General features: G+C 42.9%; 1 protein-coding gene across 2 annotated transcripts in view; it reads left to right on the top strand.

The window, feature by feature from the left end:
- The window catches only part of LOC306837951 (protein kinase C beta type-like), an 86,482-nt gene that overhangs the window by 8,363 nt on the left and 50,739 nt on the right, over positions 1-27,380 (top strand). For both annotated transcript variants that reach the window (XM_079365844.1, XM_079365843.1), the window contains exon 3: positions 20,360-20,442. In XM_079365844.1, coding sequence (XP_079221970.1) covers positions 20,360-20,442 — 83 coding nt within the window. The remainder of the gene's footprint in view (positions 1-20,359; positions 20,443-27,380) is intronic.

Raw genomic sequence — 27,380 nt, 5'->3', positions numbered from 1 at the left:
TACATTCACGCTTGCCTTTGACTGATGGCATCTTTTGTGTCGAGGTTTAATCGGGCGCCTCTTGCTTTCATCAGAAAAAAAAAAAAAAAAAATCCCATCACGCTGCTGCCGGGCCGAGTGCCCGCAGCTCCTCTGGATTCAGATGACATGTTTTCTGCGTTCTTCAGGAGCTGATTCAGGTTCAAGCCAGTTAGTAAACGTTTGCAAACATCTGTGTCTGTTGGCGCTGGTGAACGCAGCTCAGGTGCTTCTGCAACTCTAACCTGTGTGTGTGTGGGCGGGAGATCTACGGATCTAAACCCTGCCTCCCACACACACACACACACACACACACACACACACACGCACACACACACACACACACGCACACACACACACATACACACACACAGCACACACAACACACACATCACACACATGCATACACAACAAACATGCTGAGGTGCATCCTGAAGGAAAGGGAAATAGATGAAACATTTCTGACTCCAGTCTGTTTTCTTCAACTCCTTTGACCCAACGCTCTGTTCTATTTTTTATTTTTTTTAATCTTTTCTTTTATTCTCCTTCACTTCTTCATCTTCTTCGTCTTGTCCACCTTCTCCTCTTCCAAAGTCTTTCTGATCTCTGGTTGTCAAATACTGACCCTTCTTTCCTGCTTCCTGCATCATGAACAGACTTTCACATCTTTTAGGTCAAGGGTCGTCAACAACATTTGTGCAGAGGCCGGCCCTTCTTCTTTTTTTCTTTTTTCTTTTTTTTTTTTTGACAGACACTGTGGGGCCCGAACATGTTTGCACATAAGCTGTCAAGCCTGAGGGGAAGAAGGTGTCAGAGGTGAATAGAGATTCCTCCCTTTAACTTGATGCAGGTATTTCAGCCTGGGGGGAAGGAGACAGTCAGTGTAGGGATTGGTACATGTACTCGAGTACTTCTTCTTGACGTTAGTAGCCTTTCTTTATCTTATGGTATGTTATGTTTAAAGCTTGAGTAGTCTACACAGTACATGTGTAACTGAGCTTTCTGCGTTTGACCAACTAAACTTGCACTGTAAAAGGAGCTTTAGTCTTCAGTTTCTGTATCAGGAATCATGTGTCCACCTCACGTTTTTTTTTTTTTTGGAGTAGAAAAGGAGCCCTTTGCATGAAGCAGCAGTCTGTCGACAAACACTGTATGATTTTTATTAGAGATTGTTTATCACGGAGCAAAGAAGCACGCAGGTACAAGACGAGATCCGTACAACCGGGGAATGAGAAGAACAGGTTGATCCTTCCTCAGCCTGTTACAGTCTTACCCTTCTTGATCTTTTCTTTTTTTCTTCTCTCCTTCAATCTTTTAATCTTAGTTCCTCGTCTCTCCTTTTCTCGAGCCCTCCTTTCCCTCCACCTCTTTCTCTCCGTCTCCATCTCCCCCTCTTTCTCTCCAGTGGCTGTGTTGGAAGCTGTGGGCTTTGATGCTTTTATAAATAGCCCAAGTGTTCCTCTGAGAGTAGCACCAAATGGGATGGATGGATGGATGGATGGATGGATGGATGGATGGATGGGGGAGTGCAGAGGGGGGTGGAAGAGGAGGGAGGGATGAGTGTGTAGGTGTGAAGGGAGAACATTGAAAATGAGAAAAAATAAAAAAACCCCAACAGATGTGTTGATTGAGATTACAGAAAACACTGATCGAGGTATAAATGTGGGGAACTATGGGGACTTTCCCTTTGGTGGTTCAAGAGGCAGAGGGGTGAAATCCCCTGTGTTTGGCATTTTTAAGAGGTTCTTATTTGTGGGTTTTGTTTCCCTTTGTTTAGAGAAGGATAGAGTCAAACATCAGGAAGAGGACTAGTCTCTGTACATGGCCCCCAGTATTTTAAATATCTACATATTTTTCTTATTCTTCAGTTATTTGTTTAAAACATTGGAAAGCTTGCTCTAAAATGTATGAAATTCAATGTTTTTTCCACCTTGAAAGACAAAAATTCATACAGGCACTCCACAGAGACGTTCTCTGTTTCAGACATTTTAAGCAGTTTGAAGGTTGAAAATGTTCTAAATGTAATTTTCAACAATGCAGATATTGAATAATCTTTGGTTTAGGTGAAATGAGCCCCACGTGCGTCATCGGACAAAAACGTCACGTTGCTTTTGTCAATGTTTCCTCCTTGCATTGCACGCTGCTTTTTTGAATAGCGTTAGCGATTATCATCTTGTTAAGGAGACACTTTCAGGTTGGAGATCCTAAACCCCAAGTGAATCAGTGTGAAAAAAGAAATTGGCAACTTTGATCAGTTTTGTACATTTAATTAGATTTTTGCATCAAAAATGATGTGTGATGTAGCACAGAGGAGAAATAAAGACCCGGCAGAGACGGTTAGTATGACGTGAACCTGTCACGGATGAAGGTCAAACATCTGCATTCTCACAGCAGCTCGACCGATGACATCACTTCCTCTGATCGCTTCAGCATGATGCAGGCACAGTCTATGCATCATAACGAGCTGTGCACATCAATCAGGGACAGATTACGTCCCGTGTAGAGTTAGGAGCGTAGCATGACAGACTCCTTTCCTCTGCAGTGTGAACAATCTGTATCTTCATGATGCTGCGCTGTAAACTCTCAAAAACTCTGAGTACAGCCGAGGCAATCAGGGACGTCATACAGTACGTCAGCGACTTTATTTTCAGCTTTTTACCAAGACCTAGCCTTTTGGAAGCTGTTCCACATTTACAACCTGATTATTAAAAAAAAAAAGAATGAATTCTAACATATTCACTTTAAATGAGGTGGGGAAAAAAAACACACTAACAGCTACTGTATGTCTGTTTTAAGTGAAACGCTAAGGTCAGCATTCTGACGGCAGCATTGGCAGGTAAAGCATAACAAATTTAATAAAGCTGTTTAATATTTGCGTCATGCTAAGAGGTACTTAACACAAGCTGCAGCTGAGGCTGTTCTGGATTTCATCATTCGCAGATAAGGACTTTGTTTTTTTGTGTGCGTTCTCCTGTTATGTAACTTTTTATTTCACCCTTTCATGCTCCACCGCTGCAGTCCTCAACACGTCCGATAGCTTCGGCCTCACTCGGCCTATTGATATTGCTGCATTATAGTGTATTGATTTTTCCTACATTTCTGGTGCATTTGTCAGACGTAACAAACTTGCATCCTAAACAGCTCGTGCTCATGGCACACAACAACATGATATGAATCACACGTCTTGGGTGGGAAGACTCCTTCTGATTATTATTAGCAGAGGAGACACTCAGTGTGTGTGTGTGTGTGTGTGTGTGTGTGCGTGTTCTTTGAAATTCATTTTGTTCTCGTGCTGCACCCATCTGAAGCTCCAAATTAGACAACAGCTGAGTGATGCATGATAAACCACAATCCAGACAGAAGAGTTCCAGTCAAATAAATTCCAAATAAAAACGCTGCAACCAGATCAAACAGTCAGCCGCTCTTAAAAACAGTAAAGATATGTAACTACAGAGTGCACTCGAGCGGGTTGGCATGCATGTGAACTGAAACTATCAGTCATGTTTTTTCTAACAGTCATTGTACTGTAACACTTGGTGTATTTCCTCCCTTAACTGCTTCCTCTTCTCAGTTTGAAATTGTGTGTGTGTGTGTGTGTGTGTGTGTGTCAGAGTGTGAACAGGTTTTTGGGTTGCTATTATGTGCAAGGTTGCTCATGTCTTTAGCTTGGCCTCTGGAGCCTTCAATAGCCTGTTCTTTATGAAAAGAATGTCGTAACTTTTCAGCACTTTGTCACGACGGGAATAGAAATTCAAAGATTGATTTATTGATTCTTTTTCTTTAAATCTATGTTTTTCTACTTCTCAGAAAAGCTTAAAAGAGGAATTCTCAGTTTCTGTTTTTGAAGGTCAGCAATGGCTATCTGACGCCGTGTGTTCATTAATTCCACAGGTGTGTGTGTGTGTGTGTGTGTGTATTTGTGTGACCTAGTCTAATTTTACTTGTCAGTTGGGACTAGCTCCTTTTACTCTGGTCTACTTTCACACATCTGAAGACTCACTAAGACTGTGTGTGTGTGTGTGTGTTTGTGTGTGTGTGTGTGTGTGTACTTGTATTGACTTTCAGTTACACATTGCTACACAATCTCCTTTTGGGCTTGGCTGTCCTTGCTGCTGACATTTGCATCAATAGTGACACCTTGGAGACATGATATTGGGACAGACCAGACAACTCATTTGGGTCAGACTTGTTAGACAACACAAACAATCAAAACACAAGAGGAAACCAGCACAAAAGTTGCTGACATTTGATGTTCATTCCTTTTTGATATTGTCAAAGTCAACAAATGTAAATGTTCTCGTAACTTTAAATAGTCGAGCACATTTGTTAAAAACTTGAGAGGAAAGCTCTTCAGCCAATGCTCACATCTTTTTTTTTGGGCTGGACCGTAGCTAGGCCTCGGCGATAGGACTACAAATCTTATAATGACAACGAGTTTTCACATAAGTCGATATCTCAAACATTATGGTGGTAAATGTTTGCTGTGCTGCCTGTTTTGGCTGCACTTGTCTTTGGCACAGTTAACAGAGCATGTTCATCTGTTTTTTGTTTGAAAGCCAAAATACTGTTGCTGTGTTCGAGACATGTTGAACATGTTATGCTGTGCTCATTCATTATTTAGTCGAAGGACGTGGTCGTGTGTGGTCAAACTTGGATGTTTGTTTGTTTTTTGCCAATATTTGAACATTAAAATGCTCATATGTCTGCCATGCAGTATTCAAAAATCACCTCATTTTTCACAGCGCCATCTGTTGACAACAGGAAGTTAATGCTTCTGAATTAGCACTGACTGCAGCTACAAAGTTCATTGTATCCTCCTCAAAAGGGGTGTGAACCGTCCTAACACCGTGGCCATACTACCGCTTCAAGCTCAAACGTCTAACGCTTTCCCGATACAGACGCGTCGTTCGCCGCAAACAGGAAGTAGTTTTTTGAGAGGCTTGATATTGTTGTAGACTCACCAAACATCACACAAATGATCCCAGTAGGAGAATAACATTTGTCATGTGGTTATAATAAGTGTTCGTGGCTAAATGGCTCAGTGGGCCCCCCCTTGAAAATCTCAAAAAAGCCTTCCCTTCGATGTTTTTTTGTCCTACATGCATGACAGTTTTTATGCACATTAACGATATCAGGACCTGCATAAAATCCTCTTACAATCCTTGAAAACACTGACTCTCCTGTCTCTCTATTGTTGGTGTTACCCTTGAGGGGGATCTTTCCTTGACTATCAACATAGCATGGACTTCGACATGTAAACTGAACTATACCCTACCCAGGATTACAAAAGAGTGGCCAATACTCTTGTACTATATAGTTTATCTGTATTTGTTAAATAGAGGTTATAACTGGGATGGTTTCAAAAATGTTGGTAGGTAGATATCAGCTAGTGGGCTGTTGACTTTTTTTGCACACTTCTCACACATATCTAGGTGCCAACTCACTGTGAATCTGTGTCAGCTCCAGGAACTTCCAGAGAGAATCATCGCTGACACGTAACTGTCAATAGCTGCCTTCCTCACGCAGAGGAAATGGTTCATTGTGCCTGTGGCTGCTATTTTTGTGGAAACAACCACCGGTCACTCTGGCTGGTTACACAGCATCAATACAGCCCCTATCAGCTGGATCTGACTGTTTCTAGGTAACCTGGGTAACACAGGTCTAGTATTTTGATCAGTGAAGTGAATTTATGACCTGCAGTTTTAATGTCAAGCTGCACTGTTGTTTCCTGGTAGAGTAAACACACAGTACTGTATGTGTATATGCATTACAATGATTGGCTACCTACCTTGGTAGCTTACAGTTAATTCAAACTAGAAGGAGCTGATCTCCTGATCTATATCACTTAACCAATAAAAGAAAGCTTCATTCAAGTGATGTCATGTAGATTACTGTATTCCAGGTTGGATATCCATGGATATAGAGTTTCTGTCAAATTGCTGACACTGCTGCTAGATTGGTTATCAGCTAAAACACAATGAACAGAAACATTCAAGTAACCAGATGTCAAGTTGAACAATGACTGTGATAATGTCATTAGCCAGAGTCAGAAAACAGCCCCATCCAGCCACGTATGAGCTAACTTGGAAATGACTGAAAGTAAATATTATCTCGGGTGTTGTACAATACAATAGTGGAAGATGTGTATTTCTAGCTAATGCAGTATGAGCTGCAGTGGTTGAATGCTAACTTTAGCTGTTGTCGACCGTTAGCTTCGATTATAAGATATGTTGTTTTAACCTATGGCCAGACGTCCCATTGGATATGTTGCTGTTCATAGTCACACAGTGTAGCAGTAAAATAAAAAATAAGTTGTCAAATGTCTTATTTTTGATGATGATGATCTGGGAGCATATCAGTGCATTTTGTTTTCCATCCTGAACGAGATGTGGGAGGAAATAGTTGCTGCTTATATTTCTTAGACAGTAGATTGTAAGTATGATCACATACATGATATAGCTTTTGCTTTATGTCCAGTTTCTCCAACGTGTTTGTGTTTTTTCCTTTCGCACCTTTCAGATAATCGGATATTGTCTTTAGAATCCCATCGAGTGGCATCACTGGAGTGGATGCTGCATCTTCACCTTGTCACCTGCGGTACTTATAATGCCTTTAACGTAATAGTACGAGAACAAACACACAACGAAGATCAGAAAGAAAGTACATGTGATCATGTGTGTTTGAATCTACTGCAGTAAAAGAGCCAAAGGTTCCACCTACATCACTCTCACCACAGTAACATCACTGGCCCTCCTCCTGTCCTTTAGTTAATTACTCACTTTTCCTACATCTTTGCTTTACTTTGTTATTATTGCTTGAAAGGTAGGTGATCTACGAATTGAACCTGATCACAAGCACCAGCGGCAATTTGACTCGATGAGCTAAATATCTACAGCGAAACGTGAATCATTTTGTGTAGGTGGGATGGCCCACCTGGATTACTAACTGCTGAGGGAGAGCTGCTGCTGTTGCTGCTGTGCTGATGCTGCTGTGGTGGCTTTGTAAAATGTACTATGATATAATTTCTAGGACAAAGGGTCTTTCAGTTTATAGGTGGACAAAATTTTCAATCTATGTTTTACTAAAATAGATACAGATGAAGTCATTGAAATATCGTTTGCACAGCCTGTTTTCTCTCTCAAGTCATCACATACTGCAGAACATGAAGTGACGCAGCTCATCCAAATGTGATGCTAACGTCAGCTCATTTCTGGATTCTCACCTGTAACCTCGTTCTCATGTCTGGGGGACAGATCTCATGGGGGTGCGAGACTTTGTCCGCCCTGAGGAAGTCAAAGTCAGATTTACTAGATTGGTTATAGTGAGGTCTTTTGTTCAGAAAAAGTGTGTGTCGGCAGCTTCTGTTGTGTATCCCAAAAAAAATAAAATATGGGGTCGCCGGTGGCGCAGCGGCAGTGCGCGCGATCCCATGTATTGAGGCTCAGTCCTCGCGCGCGGGCGGCCCGGGTTCGCGTCCGGCCTGTGGCCCATTTCCCGCATGTCTCTCCCCACTCTCTCCCCCTTTCCGACTCTATCCACTCTCCTCCCTCTATAATAAAGGCATAAAAACGCCAAAAATAAATCTTTAAAAAAAAAAAAAATAAAATAAAATAAAATATAACAAGATAAAAATAAAGATAACAATTAAAATTAATTTTGTTTTTTGACTGCAATAACTCCCTTTTTTTGGTGGGGCTCCTTGGTCGTATCGTTACTGACTCTTTGATATCAACACTTTATTCATTCACTATTGAGTTTTTTGACAAGCCGAGTTGCCTTACGTCATGTTTTTGATCAATTTGCTGTCGTTGACATGTTTTATAAAAAAGTGCATTGCTGTTGTAAAGAATCATTCACTTTGAAGCTGAATAGGACTATATTGTTGTTAGGGCGTTGTATTACTGCTGTGTTTGTTTCTGTGGTTATGTGTCAGCCTTTTACAACCCTCTTCTCAACTCGACTGCAAAATGTAAATCAAACTGAGAGTTGCTCCATTTATCTCTGCACGTGTGTGTTGTCTGATGGGGGACTAGCTAACTATGTCACTGTTGCTCCTGAGATACTTTAACCCATTCATCTATGGATGGTAACCTAGCAACAGGGACACGAGCTGACAGGAGTGCAGTGATCCCAGACCTCTTTTTCTGTCTCTCCCTCCATCTGTACGTCGCTTTCTGTTGTTTGACTTTCTGTTTCCATGTTGCTCTCGTCGCATCCTCATCGCCATCTGTCCCCTGACTCTATTTGTCTTTTTTTACACTTGAACTCCGGCAGGCTTTCTGTCTCTCTCCCCTGCTCAGCCTTTATTAGTTTCCATTTACTGCTTCCTGTCCTGTTCCTTTTGTCAATAAATGAATTTGATATGCTTGGGTTTGACAGTTTAAGTGCACTCGCACTAAAGTGAGCTGTCCGTTTTGACATCAATGCTCTCCACGCTGCTCCTGAACTTCTCCAACCATTGTTTGTTGTCTTTTGCCTTATACATCATCAACCAGTGCCTTTTTAGAAATGTGACCACCATAACAAGAAATGATCCTTTTTCTTTACATGAGAAACTCTTCTCTAGTTGTTTTTTTTCTTTTTTCGAGAAGGTATTATTGATGCTTTCATGTTTTTCTGTCTCGACTTCTGCCATGCCCTTTTCACTTGCCAAACAGTCCTGGCAGGTCTTCAGCTTTTTCCCAATGCAGAAGACTTTTTACTTGGATGGGCTGTACGTACCGTTCTTATTTTAGCCATGCTGCATTGGCTGCCTGTGAAATTCCGAATCGATTCAAAGTTTCCTTTAATCAGTCATAAAGCACTTCACAGCTTTGTTCCTGCCAAGTTTCTAAGCTACAAGGCCCTTTCACCTGAGCGTCTACTGAAGACATCCAACAAAAAACAGTTGGCAATGCTGTATATCAAACGTCCAAACCAAAGGGGACTGTTCAAAAGAATATTTCAAACCCATTTCTGCAGGCCCAGATAGCCTAGCGGTCCATGCACAGAGGTTGTAGGCTTTCAAGGAATGCCTCTGACTGTGCACTCTGCCACAGAGTCATCCCCCACTCTCTCATCCCAGCTTACCAACTCGTCCTCTACAGTAAAGGTATAAAAGTCCATAATATAATCTGAAAAACACTTCTTTATGGAGGTTTTTCTTTAGTTTGATGGATGGCTCTATTTTGAGATTGTTTTCTGTGTCGTCAATGAAGATTTACGTCCGATGGTTTTACCCTTCAAGTGCTTCGCTTGTATGGTTGTGTTCAGTATCGATATGCTGTACTAAATGTATTTGTTCTTGAATGTGTTTTTGTGTCTGATTATCGGCACATGTAAAGAGACTGCCAGGCACCACTGGTTTGTTGCCAAGCATTGAGTGATTTGCTGTTGATAACCAACACAACTTGATCTGAAAAACAAACTCTTGTGGGGTCTTTGTTTATGCCCTCTGATAACCCAATCTCATAAATCGAATCAATCACACTTCCTCTTACATAGTTGGCCGACAAGTTGCAAATGTTATGAGAACGTTTACCCTTATGTTTAGTTGCTCTTATAAGATATGTTGATATTATGTCCTGTAGTATCTGTCAAACTGCTAACTATACACTAAGGAGGCTCTGCAGTTTCATATCAGTGTTTCTGTGGTACATGACATCAGAAGGGACTGTTTTCATCAGTAGGTGTTCACCAGGGGTTTTTCACATCTTCAAAATAAATAGTGTTGGTTTTCAAAACCTGTGATAAAGCAGTTTTTTATTTTTAAAAAGCTTTTGATTCTGTTTGGAGTTAGCATCAAGCCGCTGTATGTCTGGATACCACCGGCAAACGCTCAGTAGCTGGATATAATACCTCACACAAGCTGTTATGTACAGGTCTTACAGGTTAAACTACAGACTTTTACAAGTTTCATGTGACGCTGAACACTTATTACATTGTGTAACATTTGTTTCTCTTTGCCAAATAAGGCCGAACCTTTTCAGTTCATTATTTTGTTCGTCTGCTTGACTTTGTTGTTCATATCTGCAGCTCTTCAATCAAATGCAGCTCCTGTCCTCTCTTTCCCACTCTCACTCTCTCTCTCTCTCTCTCTCTCTCTCTCTCTCTCTCTCTCTCTCGCCCTCAACCTCTTATAAAAAGCTCTCTCTCTCTCTCTCTCTCTCTCTCTCTCTCTCTCTCTCTCTCTCTCTCTCTCTCTCTCTCTCTCTCTCTCTCTCTCTCTCTCTGAATTAATGAGTCAATCAGTCGATTGGATAAAACTGCAGGTTGAGGACGATGAGTGCTCTTCAGCAAATTAAATGCAGCCAAGCCAACAGTCATATATATATACATAAGTTATACACTCCTGCACTTCTATTTCTCTAACTTCTTCATTCCCACCCTCAGTTATTTTTCTTGCTGTCTGGACCAAAACAGCAGGTACTGTTTGCGGGGGAGTTAAGAGAGAGAGAGAGAGATAGAGAGAGAGAGAGAGAGAGAGAGAGAGAGAGAAGTGGTGGTGAAGGGGGGAGGCAGTGCGAGAGGAGAGCAGAGGAGAGGAGGAAAGTTGATTTACTGTACTGGAGATTACAGCGTTGTGTATTTGTGTGTGCGTTTTGCTGGACATGTTCAGGTCACACTGTGGAGGTAGATGTACTTCTGTTATGAGAAGAAATTAAGTGCTCTCCACACAAACACTCACAAACTCACTCACACACACACACACACAGGAACACACAAACGGCACACAAAAAAACAGACGGAGAAAAAGAAGAGACAGACGTTGTTGGTGCAAAGATTACCGCTGCAGATGTCTTTCTGTTTTTTTAAATCAACTCCATATTTCTTTCTCTTCAAATTTATAAATTGTCCTCAAAAGCAATACTCAATATTTAATCTCTTTTTTTTTTTATCCACTTTATTTACAAAGAACGGACATATTTCATTTACCAATATCAGTACAAAAACATCAGAGCCAACATCAATGTTCAACACTGTGTGAAATGTCTTACAGAGTTTATGAGCGAATGATGTTTTGTCCGTTTTGCAGAACCCATCTGAGACAGTAAACACAGCGCCTTTCCGTCAAAACAAACAAATTGACCGCTCGCTCAGTCACTTTCAAGCAAGATTCTGTCGTCTGTAAATTTCTCTCGGGTTTTGTTAAAGTGCTCTGCCGATTGATTATGTGTCTCAGTGCTCGTGAAAATGTTTTGCATGAAGTAAGTTTGATAAAGTGTTGAACCTCACTGTAAACCTGAGAGCATTTTCCTCCTCCATCACACATTTTTGGTGCACTTGTAAATGTCCCTGTTTGAACACGGGCCAAACTGAGGTAATTATGCAACCTTGTAATAAATGGGTCCGTGATTCAGACCAGTGCCCTAAATCTTACAAACAATATGACTTACATTCACAACTTAGCGTGGAACACACTCTGAAGATTGTCTTAATTTGTCCAAGACAAACAGGAGTGTCAATGATCTCGAACCACTTTACTACAGCGTGCGCTTGATTTTACAGAGATTCATCCCCACAACAAGAAATGACTTTTTCCTCACGTGAGAAAGTTTATTTATTTATTTTTTAATCTTGAAGGTATCGTTGACATTTTCATCCTTTTCAGTTTCGACTTCTGTAATGCCCTTTTCACATGTTCACACACGTTGTTTGACTGAGAGCTCAGTGTGCCAGTTGGCATGATGTTTCTTCCAAACCAAAAAAAGTTTGGTTGTTTTGTAAAATGTAAGTGATGATCGGATCCCAAGCTCATGTTTAATTGGAAACGGCACAAAGACAACATGTGAAATGTAGACGCAGAGAACTGTCAGTGATGCTGTTGTTTACCACTTTCTTACATCACCTCGCCTTTTCTTTCTGACAACACTCCCCTAAGTGTTTTGTGAACTCAAGAGACCAATTTCTGTAATTTATAAAGTGGAATGTTTCACCAGAAGCTCTTCCAGGTTGACATTAGCAGAGGCACTTCAATTCCAGCGTCTCAGTAAAAGGCAGTATTTAGTCTGGCAGCTGTATGAGTGTGAACAAGGCAATTGTGACAAAAATTATGAGTGCTGTGAAATTAAGCCGAGTGACAAACGGGGAGTGCGATGGCAACGGAGGGCGATTAAGAGAGAAAGTGAAGGTAATTAAAAGTGACAGAGATGAGGCAGATCAATGAAGCAGACAGAAAGGAACGCTGTGAAAGGAAAATCTCCGACAGGCGGACAGGCTGTGACGGACAGTTGTCTCCGGAAGAGATGGGAGTGAATGAAAGACGGTGAATGAGAGAGAGAGAGAGAGAGAGAGAGAGAGAGATGGAGTGAATGGGATAGAGGAGAAGGGTGGAGGTGTGAGCTGGACCATGTAAAATCATGCCGTGCCAGATTTCTTTCACAGTGCTGGCACGGAGCTGAATCTGAGATCGAACGGAGCTCGAAGGCAGCCAGACTGTAGTGTCTCCTGTTTTCTCTAATTGAATGTTGCGTAATAATCTGTTGATAGGGGCTAACATAATGTAGCTGATGATCAAAAACATGACAAGGTACTGCATCCCTTTTTCGTCCTGACAGAATCATTCAATCCACTTCTTTTTGATACGACGCAAAATTACAAAAAAAAAACCACTTTCCTTTATGAAGGAGGTCGTGACCCTCGAAGAGTAAGGGTCTCAAAGAGTTACTAAGCAACAGTGGCAAAGAAAAGAGGAAGAAACCTCGAGCAGAACCAGGCTACATCCGTCGTGTCTCTACGGGCCCAAAAAAGTCTGGCGGATAAACTCAATATACGGTCTAGACTGCTCTTTTTTTAAAGTGTCTTGAGATAGCATTTGTTATGAATTGGAGCTATACAAATAAAGAGGGATTGATTGAAAGTAGAATAGAAGGCTCGGCTGGAAAATATCTGGAGAGAGAGAGAGCGAGGGAAAGAGCGAAGGAGGGAGAGAGAGAGAGAGAGAGAGAGAGAGAGAGAGAACAGATCAAAATCAGCAGGCGGTCTGAAACAACAACACGACAGGAAGCAGCTGAAGAAAGAGAGAGTCAGTGAGCTGTTCGGCTTGCTGGGGAGTAAACTGTCAATCAATCACTATCAATCCAAAATAGACTTTCAATCCCAACAGTCCAGAATCATTTGAATCAAACTGAGATTCTGAATGGAATCTTGACCCACCCAAAGATTCCCAGCTCTCCACTCACACCCCCCCATGTGGGTAGCAATAGTGCATGTTGATTGTGGCACATTAACATGTCAGTCAGTAAATCTAAAGGGAGAGTAAAATGTAAAAGAAAGGAGCTTCACTTAGAAGTGATTTGTTTTAATATTGGAGTTCAATTCTTTGAGACACGATTCGATTAAGAATCAATCTTTGATTTTAAACAATTCTGGATTCATGATTCAAGGTCTATTTTTGAATTTATCTTCAACTGAGTTAAAGAAAAACATTTTTTAAACAAATCAATTTTTGGAAGAATTTTTAAAAACAATTTGCAATATTTTTTTCTTTCTCGATTTTTTCCCCCCCCCCACCTCGACCTGTTTGTGTAAAGTTGTGTAAGAAATGACAGCAGAACTTCGTTTTATGCAAGGATAAAAAAAAAAAAAAAAAAAAAAAGAGGGACTATAAATGAATCCTTCAACTTATGGATCCACATGGAAGATGTAACATGTTCAGTATGCAGACTGGTTTAGCAGGAACATTATCTCTGACACATAGTTAGTAGTGAACATACTGCTCACGAGCTGTCAGCGTGCGAGCTCACCAACACTTTGAGAAGTGTGACGTGAGCGGAGCGAAACGAAATGGCCAAGTGTCTCTCTTCGCTGTTCTCAGGCACGGATATCAAGAAACGATAATCAACAGAATCACAGTGGAGAAAGGCAGTCAGTCACCAGGACGGATCTTTAGGCGCCGAACTCCGACCCGTTGCTGTGAAATTCTAAGAGCTTGTTTTGTTTACACTGCCTGCTACATGTCCTACGATCAGCAGCAACCAAAGGTCACGCGTTCCCTGCCAAGTGAAATCCTCTGTGTTTTTCCCTCGGAAAAAAAAGGATGAGCTGCATCAACAGGAAGAATCATAGATGCAGAGCTGGAGGAGGAGGAGGAGAAGAAGAAGAAGAAGAAGAAGAAGAAGAAGAGAGGATTGAGTGATGGAAGAGAGAGAGGAGGAGTGATATGGGTGTGCTGACTCACTCTGACCCTGCTGCCTGCTTCACCAGCAGCATCGTGCGTATTTATACATCGGCGTAGGCTGTTCGGCCCCCTTATATAAGGCCTTACACACACGCACACGCACACGCACACACACACACACACACACACATCGAAGGGGAGGTGCCCAAGGTGAATGGCATGTTTTGTTCAAATGATCGACTTTCTTCCTCTTGCTTTTTCTTCTCTATCATCCCCCCCCCCCCCCCACACACACACACACACACACACACACACACACACACACACTCACACCGTGTTGCATCAGCTCCTTCTTTGAGTCTTTCACCTCACTCGACTGGATGTTTCCTGTTCTTCGAGACCGTAGGAAGAGCAAGAAACAGAAACAGCAGTCTGGCCTGCTCAAACCTGGCTCCTCGCTGTTTAGACGCCGTGCCAGCTCCACTGCCAGCCGCTGGTCAGGGTGAAGATCTGACGGAGATGTTTCTGTAGTCAACTCAGTGAACCCAGCCAGCCAGCCAGTCAATATATCAGTCTATGTGGAAAAATGAACTGTCATCTTATGTCTCTGTTTGCAAGAAAACCGGCTATCCTGTCAATGAAAGTCAGTGTTCAACTGGGGAACACTTTGTGTGTGTGTGTGTGTGTGTGTGTGTGTGTGTGTGTGTGTGTGTGTGTGTGTGTGTGTGTGTGTGTGTGTGTCAGTGATACACTGTAGATGCTGTACTACTACAGCTGTAGCTAATATGACTAACTGGAGAGCTTCATCACACTGTGCACCAAAGCTGACCTCTGAAAATGACAGAATCTAAATCAGGGACATCACTGTGCAGCATGCCTCACACACACACACACACACACACACACACACACACACACACACACACACAGTACACGCACAATCTGACATACACACTCACATACACCGGCAACTCATTCGAGAAAACAGACATGTTCAATATCAGCAATCTGCTGATAATTTAAGGACAGAAGATTCTGGTTGAGTGAGTAAAAGGGAGTGGAGTAGTGGAGCATGTCACAGGCTGATGGAGAGCAGCGTGGCACACTGGACAAGACTGATCCAACCGTTGTTCCGAGTTTCATTGAGTCAGGAAGCTCGGCTTGGAGTAGCGTAGTTTAAGCCGGGTGCACATGGAATGATTTCAGTCCTGATTCAGACGCCATGTTCTCGTCAAACGGCTCATTTGTGTCCTTCACTCACCACGCCTGATCACCAGCGTTAGTGAGGCGGTGTTTTCTGAGGCACTACGCCTGGTCACAGGTCAGATGGTTTTCTGACATGTTTGATGACTTGGCACACGGTGAGAGCAGAGGTGTTTCTCTTTTCTGGTTGTGACTGCACAAAATGATAGAAAGCATCCAGAGTGAGACGACTCAAATATTGACTATTTGACTTCAACCTGCAAAGACCAAGACAGGGCGAGACTGAGTCAAGACAAAGAGCATAAAGAGCAACAGGCATGTCATTCACCGTAATACTGGGAAGGTTGCGCCCGAATAAAAATCTAATTATGAATAAATGAAGAATTATTTGTTCTCTTCGAAAGCGTCGTTTTCCTTTGAATCACGGCGATGTCGTGGTAACATGGTGGTCTTCAGTGCATGGTGGTCTTGACTGGTGTTGATTTAAAATCTGGAGTCCATCCAAATCTGAGACCGAGACGAGACCAGGTAAAAATGGTTTAATTTCCAAGACGAGAATGAAACCTTCAGTATATGAAGCGTAGCATAGCTTTAAAGCTAACGTGTAGAGTACAGTGTACCGTAGAGAAGCCCAGCATACAAGTGAGAGCTGTGCAGACGTCTGCAGACCGGAGGGGAGCTGAACAGCGTCATGTGGCAGCATATTGATATTATTTTATTTTATCTGTCATGTGACACGCTGACACATCGTCAGGCCTCTTCCTGCCGTTTCACTGTGGTGTTACATACAGAACGCTGTGCATGCTGTGACGTGCTCTTTCTTGGGGGGAGAAAGAGAAAAAAATCATTGCTTTCAGGCCACCGTGAGAACGTGTTCACACTCGCACGTTATTTGAGTCACAAAGATAGGAGTGAAAACGGCCACGCTTAGGTGACAAGACTTTTCTCTTTTCTATTCCCTCTGCAGGAGAAGCAACATTCGGAGCGGTCGCTGAGGGATTCTCGTGTCTCAAATGTTATTTGTGTGGCAGTGTAAAGAGTGCGTCTCTCTCTCCCTCTCTGTGTGTGTGTGTGTGTGTGTGTGTGTGTGTGTCGGCTGAGGACGGATTCCTGAGGTGCTAACTGCTGTGTGTAGTGTAATTTAACACCCAGCCAGTGTTACAGGTAGACTCTACAGGTCGTGTACCTGTGGAGACTGTGTACAGCAGCAGTAACCTGATCCAAAGTCCCAGCTGCTGTGATGTAAGTGGAAAAGAGAGGACAAGAGAAAAACAGGCGCATTTAAAAAAAAAAAAAAAAAAAAGAAAGATTTTGAGGTAAAGAAATGAAAACGTTGCCTCTTGTAGTACATATATGAAACTGCAGTGTGTGTATGTGTTTGGTTTCCATGCTGTACTATGAATAATAAAGGAACACAGGCATGGTGCCAGCTACTCGGGAGTCAGACTGAGAGAAAAGTGCACATCGGGCACCGACAGGGCAGAGGAGGAGGAGGAGGAGGAGGAGGAGGAGGAGGAGGAGGAGGAGGAGGAGGTTTGTGAGAGATTCAGGCAGCGAGCGGGCTTTCTTAATGCACCGTTTGATCTCTGACCCTTCATCCAAAAACACTCATCTCATTTTGATTTTTTTTTTTTTTAAACTTGCTGGATGGCTCGCTGAACCCTAGAGGGGGCTTTTACCAACACGGGGGAACCTATAGGAGAAAGAGAGGGAGGGGCCCAGAAAACGAGAACAACAGGAACGTAGGTATTCGTGCACATAGAACAGGAAGAGGAGTGTTTGAGGTGTGGTCCCGCTGCTGAACTTTAGCTGCAATAGCTGCGATTCAGTGCTCCTATCAAAGACTACTAAAGGTATTTCCAGGTGGAGCCGAGAAGAGTTGACATGGCAACCTGTCGCTTCAGAGTGAGAAACACGAGTCGAGAAATGTGCAGCTCAGTGAAGAATAAAGCTGTAAAAAAGAAAGAGGAGGACTGCTTCTGACCTGGCTGCTCAGTCAGTAGAGTCGTCTCTCTCTCTCTCTCTCTCAACTGGAAGGTTGAGGGTTCAACCCCCAGCCTCTCCCTCTCTTTCTCCTATAGGTTCCCCCGTGTTGATAAAAGCCCCCTCTAAGGTTCAGCGAGCCATCCAGCAACTTTACAAAAAAAATCAAAATGAGATGAGTGTTTTTGGATGAAGGGTCAGAGGTCAAACGGTGCATTAAGAAAGCCCGCTCGCTGCCTGAATCTCTCACAAACCTCCTCCTCCTCCTCCTCCTCCTCCTCCTCTGCCCTGACGTTGCCCGATGTGCACTTTTCTCTCAGTCTGACTCCCGTGTTGCTGGCACCCTGCCCGTGTGCCAACAACATGTCCCATGTGCAGCCTCATCAGCGGCGCTTTATTAGTGACCTCTGATGGTCACTTAGCAACCACTTGCCAGCATTAAGTGAATGGGTGGGTGTAAAAAAGCTTTGAGTGGTCAGAAGACTAGAAAAGTGCAGGAACAGCTCAAGCCCATTGACCTTTGACCTCTGCCCTCGGGCCTTTACAGCCTCGTGTAAACTGGTCTTGACTTTGTGACATTTAATAATCCAGCTCTCTCTTTGACATGCTGTACTGCATGTTACTCAGGTGTTTTACTTTGTTTGGGCCAAAAGGTCGCCTTCAGTCCTGGTTAGCGCACAGCTCTATTTCTCTAATCAATATGTGTGTGTGTGTGTGTGTTAGTTAGCGATTTAGCGGTTCCAATTCTGCCTTGAAGCAATATGTGCACACAGCTCTCACCGTTTCTATCTCTACCTTCATCCCTGCACCCTCACGCTGTGCGCTCAATCTGCAATATCACTGGAATGTGTGGGCGGTTTGTGTGTTCGTGTGTGTTCGTGTGTGTGTGTGTGTGTGTGTGTGTGTGTGTTCATGTGTGTGAGATATCATTGCAGTGCGTAGGTGGTGTGACCAAAGAGAGGATATTGCGTGGGAGTGAAGTACCATTGAGGTGCACATGATTTGAGCGTGTGCATGTGTCTTTTTATTAATTATAACCTCTGTGATCGCTGCGAGTTCCACAATTACACAAAAAAAAGGTGGCGTACGAGAGGATAGCTGTTCTCCACATGTGTAAATGAGACAGTAGAGACTCATGATCGGATCACGATACCAACAGTACTGAGTAAAAAACTGTATTTTCAAACTTGTAAAAATGTATTTTCTCTCATTGTGCAGTTTTTTTTGTTTTTTTTTTTAATATTTGACATTTTTATATATTGGTAATTTTTGGCACCAAGACAAATTCCTTGTATATGTAAATGTCCTCGGCAGTTAAAACCATGATTTTGCCTTTTTCAATAATCAGTTCAGTTGGATACGCTAACGTTTTGAGGAGTGGAGGCAGTCGAGATTGTTCCCCGTGTATTTGGAACATAAAGTTCTCATGATGTAAATCCGACCTGGTAAAGAGTGACTGCTTCAGACTTTGGATTTGTGTCGTCTAACCGGAGTATCTTTGTGAACATTTCCGTCCGTTCGTGTTTTATCACATCTAAAGATGAAACCTGTGTCTGATGTTTACAGACTCTTTAACGTGTATGAAGTGAGAGTGCCTCAACCATCAGGGTGATGACAAAGACCAGAGGTCCATTTTTAAGGAACAGAGACGCAGTGGAAGAATTCAGAGTCGACACGTTTGGTTCAGCTGGAGAGAGACAGCCGATTCTGAATCTGTGGATTCAAAGTCTATTTTTGAATGAGTGCATACCTCAGGATCTCCTCCAGTCGTCTGTGAGACTGGCTGCATTTCTTGCTGCTTCGTTTGGCTTCCTACAGAGCTAAAGGGCTAGCATTAGCACTGAGCGAGGAGTGACTGAACTGCATTTTGTCTCGGTCGTAAATAAAGACTCGTCATCGACCGTCTTTGCAGGAGTAAAAAATCTGCAGATGTTTCGTCTAGCATGAGAAAAATCAGCATCGAACCTTCTGAAACCAGAAACTGTGACGCTTAAAGAACTTCTTCATCATTTGATGATTGTAAAAATAACAGTTTTCTGTCAGTTGTCTTATTTATTCCTTCATTGAAAAAAGAATCCTTCATCCACTTTAAGAGCGAGATGATTCAAACGTGTGTTCAGGGTTTCAGTGGTCGCTCTCTGACCTGTTGTTGCTGCTGCTGACACCACAATCTGTATTTTTTTTCACTCAGACATACACACAGTGTAAATATACAATCATGTCGACTGTGTGTGTGTGTGTGAGATATTTTTAGCCGTCCTGTTCGTCGTGCCTGTCAGTGGAGCTGACGCTGATCAGGGTGGAGAAGACTGGCTGTGCATCGAAGCGTTTCCGCGTTTCTGCCCCGCTGATCGTTACCTAAGTTCTGCCTTTCATCTCTCCGAGGAGCTTCTCTTGTCTCCTCCACGTGTGCTTTCGTAACTTCCATCTAACCTGGGCCACGCTTGGGAAGAGTCGCCGCTCAATCTGTAATCAAGGCAGATGATTTGAGGGTCAAACTCTCCAAACGAGGCCGCTCTCTTAATAAGAAGTCAGCCTGTATTCACGGCAACATAAATATGAGGTGACTTTCTTTTCTTTATGTTTGAATCTCGATATTTGGAAGATGCTTTTATGCAAAGCGGCTGACAGTGAGTCAGGAGGGACAACAATAGAGTGTGGGTGTTTAAGACACAAGCAGCATCCCTCTGTACATTTAACAACACGAGAGCTTTTCAGAGGTTAAGTGAGAGCCGCTTCCAACAAGCACAGAGAGAGAGAGAGAGAAAAAAAAAACTGCTTTTATTCAGCTGGACGGAAAAAAACCAACATCTTGATAAGCTGCTTCCTTTTATATAAAAATCAACGTCACTTAAAATTGGTAAATCTCCAAAGTAAGAACCAACCTGTGATGTGAGACTGCGTACGCTCAGCTTGTGTTTGCTGGTTCGCTTCCCCAACTCGAGGAGAACCGGACTCAGGGGATTATCTGAGTTTATTTTTCAGACGGTTGTGTGTTAAAAGATTTTACCGTGGTAAATGTGGTTGAATAACTTCTTTCTCTCTCTTCCTCCACAGTGTGTTGTTTTGTGGTCCACAAACGCTGCCATGAGTTTGTCACTTTCTCCTGTCCGGGCGCTGATAAAGGACCTGCATCAGACGTGAGTACACATGAATCCACACCTTCGAAGTGGTCGTGCTGGATGATGATGATGATGATGATGATGATGATGATGATAAAAAGTTGAAGGAATGAAAGATTCAGACCTTTCCTCTCTTTAAGCCCTCGTCACCTGTGAAGATCAGTTTTCAGGTTTTTTGGGGGCGGCAGTTGCTCAGCACTGCCGAGGTGCTCTTGAGCAAAGCTGAGGGAAGCGCCTACTGTCTCTCTCCATTATCTCTCTGTGAATGCATGTCCCCAGATGTGTGTTTGTGCATGTGTGTGATTCAGACCTGTTTGTGTCTCTACAATAAGAGAGTGTGAACCAGAATAATAAAGTTTATCAGATTAAAAAAAACAAAACAAAAAAAAAAAACAAGTAGCGTCCGAACACAGGAATCAATCAATTGAGCCTTTATGTGTAGACTGCTGATTCATACCAAATGTCATCTCGATACACTTTAAAGACCTTACTCACTGCTCTGAAGAGCCGACGTTGATCCATCATGAGCAACATGTGGCGACGTCGAAACACAAGCACATCGTCGCTCCATATCAAGAGTCACGTCCTCTCACCTGCTTTAACAAGAAACACCTTGAAGTGATACTCTGGCTCTCATGCACTCTATATTAATGAGTGTCTGTCTCTGATTTCTGTTCTTTGAACGTGAGCCCGTTCTCTGAGCCGTGTTATTAAGCCGACACCATTAGTCTCTGTTCTTCTCTTGAGAGCCCTCTCAGGAGGCCGACCTCCTCCTCCTCCTCCCCCTCCTCCTCCTCCTGGTCCTCCTCCTCCTCCTCTCTCAAACCTCTGGGGGTCTCAGAGTTCCTCGTCCATGTCTTCGCTCCCTGTGGAGAGCCCTTTGTCAGTCTGACGAGTGCACTTAGCGAGCCGCCTCCAGAGGAAACACTGGTCTTCAGCTCTTTGACTTCCTCTCGCTGTTTCTCTTATCTCGTCATGGCCCACAGTAACTCCAGCCTACCCTAAAAAAAGCATCTACAGCTTCTAGTCCTGAGATGAATTCATTCTGTGTTGATCAGTTGCCCTCGGAAACAGATGGAGCACGCTTCTCTCTTTCTCTGCTTCCAGATCGCAAATGATGTCGTGCTCGTATGAACTCATCGGCAGCCGTTTCACGTTGATTCATCCGCTGCTTTTGTCGTGAGCCACCGATGAGATTCATGCGAATGCGCAGTGGAGCTTTTTTTTCTCTCCCCCCCCCCCCCCCCCCCCCCCCCTTTTTAAATCTCAACGTCACAGCGTTGTGACAGTGAAGACGGGGAACGATGCGCCGTGTGGTGCAAGCGCGTCACTGCAGGTAGCGAGTTCCCACGAAGGGTGGATGTGTCACGTTAACAACTCTGTGATCTCCCCTCGAAGTCATTCCTTTAAATGCGGCGAAACCGGCCGACATCCCGCTCCACTCGTCACCTCACATCGTCCCTTTCTTTCCCTCTGTCTCCTCCTTTTCTGTTCTATTTAAATGCCACTACACTCGGGGGGGGGGGGGGGGGGGGGGCTGCTGTTAATTACGGGGCCTCACCATCCCCACCTTGTTATTTCCTTAATGAGTTCATGGTCTGAAGACCTTTGCGCCTGCACAGTGGGAACGACAGGAATCGCTGCTCCAAGCAAGCTGCACATTTAAATATAGCAGCAGCAGGTCGGGCTGGGCGACCACAACTCAGATCTCCAGATTTGGTCGCTGAATGGCGCTTATATTAACACTCAGCTGCACAAGTTGAACAACATGTACATCAAAATCAACTACCTGTTTGTGAAATTCATTTATTTTTTTGCATCACAAAAAAAACAAAAAACAACCCAAGTTTTGTTATCCTTTCGTTTTTTGAGATCCGGTCAGAGAGAGAGAGAGAGAGAGAGAGCGATTGGAGGAGCAGGGTGACGAGGGAGTGACAGGGAGATGAGAAATAGGTGAAGTGGCCGCTCCTACAGAATAACATTCTAACATTATTTTAATGAAACTTAAACTTAAATATTAACGATATTGCCTTACCCTGTATCTTGTTTGATAATATATCAATATATCTTAAAAACTGGATATACAGCCCAGCCCTGGCAGTAAGACGGGTGACCCGCTCTTAGTTGATCCACAGCACAGAATTCTACATCACGGTTCTCCATTGGTTCTGTTAATTCTTTTGGTATAATGGGATTTTTAATGTCAACATGTTGGGCTGAGGAACAGATCAATGACCAGATCAGAATCACAGACAAGTCAAACAGCGTCGATTGGACTTTACCCTTCAGTAATAACAGAGTCGCATTCTGTACAGCTTGACACCATGTGTTCACCCACACACACCGGCGCAGCAGTGTCTTTTTGAACCCTGACAGCGTTACGTTGTTAACACACGGGAGCAGTCACTGTATGTTCCCGGTCCTTCTTTCAGCACGATCAGGCTGCATATTTATGTGTCCTCAACAGCTTCATCTGTCAAATAGTTAATTACAACAATGAATGGTTCGGATGAGTCACACTGTTTAAAATTCAGGTTTGCCATGTGGGCAAAGGGAAAATAAAATCCTCGCTTTTCTCCTTCTGTTGGTTCTTCTGTTTTTCACATGATTATGGAAATCCTCCTTTTATATGGAAGAGAAGAATACCTAAGAACCACAGAGGCAAGTTTTTTGTTTTATGGAATATTTTAAAACGGAAACGGAAGTGCCAAATGTCGGAAGTAATGTCAGTGGAGGATTCATCAAACAGTGTGAGTGGAGGTCGTGGGATTGGTGAAACAAAGCCTTGTGATCACTAACACTCTGTGCGGTCTCTGACCACAGTTTGCTTTTCACTACTAAAAGTTTGAGTGCTATCGCGCTCTAACTGATGTGCACACATCATCAGTGTGTTTGCTGTTGAATTTCGTCATATAAGGTCTCATACATGTTTTGTTGTGTTCTCCATGAGGCCAATGCAGAGCCAGGGCCGATGTTTAGGGATGCTGACCCCGGCACCTGTAGAGTCAATCTTGGACCCCCTGAGCTGCTGGTGTAGCTGTCGTTAAACCCCGGAGGTCTCGTGTTCTTCTCTTTGTGTTTCTCTGTCGACTGTCAAAGCTGATCTGGGAATGTGACTGAGGTACCTGAAACCATCGGCCGGATTCATGAAACCTTCTTCAGAAAAAAAGATGCTGATTTCTTCTTAACTTCAGTGTTCAGACCAAAGTGAAGAAGATTTGATTTTTATGACATGAGGTGCTGATTTATGTTTTTGACTTCCTGAAGTTTTTTTTATTCTTGAAAGCAAAGTTCTGAAATGACTTCATAACTTTAAGATCGCACTTCATCTGTCTTTGGTCAATGGTCTCACACACAATATATACAGGCATAAGCATAGGCTTATTATAGAGGTATATATGGGAACCGACAGCGTCTGAGAAGCTCACATTTCAAGTAAGAAAATGAGGAAGTTTGTTCGTAAGAAAATAAGGAAGTTCTTAAGAAATGACACTGATCTTTAGAAGAAGAAAAAAAGGAAGCAGTACACTGAAGAACTTAGTAAAGTTTTATTTAAAGAAAGTGTTTGTGAATCTGTCTCCAGGACACTAACAGAGTAAATAAGCTACTGCAGACTGACCACAGCATCCTGTCTGGCCTCAGACTGGTTGTAAAGTTGAACTTCTGATCTTGTTTTCCGAGAAGTAGAGTCTCAGGGCAGATCGCATCATCTCAAGCCATTATAGGTCAACTTAAGTCAAGGCCAAACCTGGCCCTTTCTCGGTTGAGATTGACCCTGAGAGCAGGTTTTTCCTCCCAGGCACGGAGCGGTGATGGAGTCCACCTCTTCTCAGTTAGCAATCTGGCTGCTGCTGCTGCTGCTGCTGCTTCCATTCTGACTCCCAGAGACTGACTGAGGGTCATCTCCAGCCTCCTCAGTGAAGCAGAAGACGGACAGTTCTACAACAGAATCTCCATGCAAGCTGATGTTGCTGAGGGAACGTGGGAGTTGCCTCTTCTCTCCGCTTTCTCCACCTTGGTGAGAGAGATTTTGTAGAGGCCAGATCATCCGGGGGTCAGGTCCTCCTGAAGGCACCACAGTTACTGCTTTCAGAGTAGTAATGTCTTGTTAATGTTAACAAGGCCTTTGATGGTTTCTTTGTTTAACAGGTAACTGTAGTCTGTGTCTGTAGGGCATGCAGTACACCAGCACTCTGCTTCTATGGTACTGTATGGGAAGCTTGGCGCATGCATTAATAAGCAGAACAGTGTTGAATCCATACCTGCAGGTTGAAGACGTTGAACCAAGGCCAGTGGTCAAGTTTGGCAAATTTCCGAATCCCAGGATGGATGGACTCATGAATGGATGCATGACAGATGGATTCATTTTGCTTCCAAACACGGAAATGACAGAAAAACTCCCAGCTGTCATTTCTTTTTGGTTTAATTTTATTTATTTATTTTTTAGATTTCCTCCAAAATGTATTTTTCTTTTGACCAAACCTCACCTTTAAATACTGTCAAAGTCCTGCTATTTTTCTGCGATCTCTATGAAAAAACTAATTACCCTCATGATGTGAACTGCTTGGTGTAACTATGAAAAGAAAAATCTCTCAGGTTTCAGATTCGACACATTTTCACTTATTTGGCTTTACTGTCGAAAGTTGAATTTCTTTCATGGCCATGGTCGGATATATTTGATTGATTTCTTACCTTCTAAAAGCCAAATCACTGATCCCTAGAGACCATCACGGATAAATTATTCAGTGACTGAAATTGTAATTTGTTCCAGGCGTATTTGAGTGTCATGATCTTCAAAACCAGAATAAAATGATTCTTCAGGCAATCGGCCAATCAGGAGCATTTCTCTCCGCGTCTTCGATGTTAATCATGTTGAGCGAGATCTCTGTGAGTCACCAACATGACGAGTCTATAAAAAAAAAAAACTGGAGATGTTTTTTTTTTTTGAAGAATGTCAGATAGATGTAGAGGAATAAATAACAGATTCAATCGACTGTCTGCAACAGTCAGCGCAACTCTCCCATCTCCGCTCGTCTCCCTCCCTCTCTCAGCCATGTATGTTTAAAAGAAGAAGTCAATTATAGATCTGGGTTAATAGAATGGGTTCCCTGTGGGAGAGGTCGAGGGATGAGATCCTCTAATGAAACCTACATTCATGCACACAGTCTGATAAGCTATAGAACTCAGCGAGTGTGTGTGCAAACAGGATAGCAAGAGTTTTTACATGTGCTTTAAATGCTAACTTAAAGAACCCCATCCAGCCAATCAGTAGCCTGCCTTGCCTGTTGACAAGCAGCGCCTCTGATTAAGGATGTAACGATTCACGATACGGTGCGATTCGATTCACGATGTGATTGGAGCTTCTCATCGTGCTGTTGATTACACGCTGCATCGTGTTGGTTGTGCTTTTAGTGAACTTCTCTGTCTTGTTGTAATATTTGCAAACAGTTTTTGACTTTCATTTTTTTGTCTTGGGAAACCGAAACGCTTCGACTCCCATGATTACGCCCGCTTATCACAACCCACCCACCTCGGCGTTTCAGCTGCTGACGCTTCACGATGTCACTGCGATTCTTTTTTTTTTTTAGACAACCGATTTGAACCACGACACCTTTGAATTGATTTTTAACTGCCTCACGATCAATCTTTACATTCCTACCTCTGATACTGGGAACTGAACTACAGTATACTGAGCTGTTGCCCTGTGTAAAAGTGAAAACACTGGAAGCTTCCTGTGGTTGGACACGGTGCCCTTTTTTTTTTTTTTTTTAACAAAGGGCAATTAAATAAAAAAGGAAAAAGTCATCAGAATGTATACAGTGTTCTTACTGTAAAATAGTCCATTTTCGTCATGTTTTAAGAAAGTTCGACTTTTTTTAAAAAAGTCCAAAGTTTTAACTCCAGAAGAGAGAGCGAAACGAACACAAAAAGATTTTATACTTTTTTTTTTTTTTTTTTTATGTCAGAGAGCCGGAACTCTCTGTGTTGTCTACTGTCAACCTGCCACTGTTCCTGTCAAACAACATCATGACTGAAATGACAGGATACGTGTGTGTCTGCATGTGTGTGTGTGTGTGTGTGTGTGTGTATGTAAGCAGGGTTGGGGGGTTGGACTGATGTTGTCAGGGGAAATAATGGACATAATATTTAAAACCAAAACAAAGAAGAAGAAAGCCGAGAGCAAGAGATAGCACAGTAACAAAAGAACAGTCAAAACAGAGTGTGTGTGTGTGTGTGTGTGTGTGTGTGTGTGTGTGTGTGTGTGTGTGTGTGTGTGTGTGTGTGTGTGTGTGTGTGTGTGTGTGTGTGTGTGTGTGTGTGTGTGTGTGTGTGTGTGTGTGTGTGTGTGTGTGTGTGTGTGTGTGTGTGTGTGTGTGTGTGTGTGACTAATGGGTAGTCACCGTTCTGGCATTGTTTGCTGACGTTATGAGCGGACACCAAGTAAACAACATACGCCATGCAACACACGCGTTTGTCCAGGAGCAGCACACTGCACCATCTGTGTGATTTTAGTGGGGTCTCAGTGAGGAGAACAAAGTGAAACAGATAAACTGTTAAACAGGTTGGAAACATGTAGGCAGAGAAAGGAAAAATGTCAAGTGTACACAAACTGTGTGAACATATTTTAAGTTAAAAAAAAAAAGTGAGTTTGTGTAGCACCTTAGAAACATCCCAACCGTTTAGAGAGTATTTGGGTTGTTTGTCCTCGGTCTCTTCTGCTCTGTGTTTTATTGACTTGATGCTCATTTTTTATTAAGACACACACAAGCCATGTTGACGGTGATGTTGTCGAGGACTCCAGGCGCTCTTCTGGCTTCTCGCTGAGCTTGAACGTTGTCTTGTTTGTCGTCCTGATTTAGTTGTTATTGTGAAGCCAAACACTATTTGTCCACACTGGGGACAGATGAAGTTCATTTCTATTCTAATGTAGGTCCATCGCTCAGTCAGAGAGCTTC

Source organism: Symphodus melops (genome assembly GCF_947650265.1).
Source record: "Symphodus melops genome assembly, chromosome: 17".
Taxonomy (NCBI): domain Eukaryota; kingdom Metazoa; phylum Chordata; class Actinopteri; order Labriformes; family Labridae; genus Symphodus; species Symphodus melops.
This window is presented reverse-complemented; position numbering and strand designations above follow the sequence as displayed.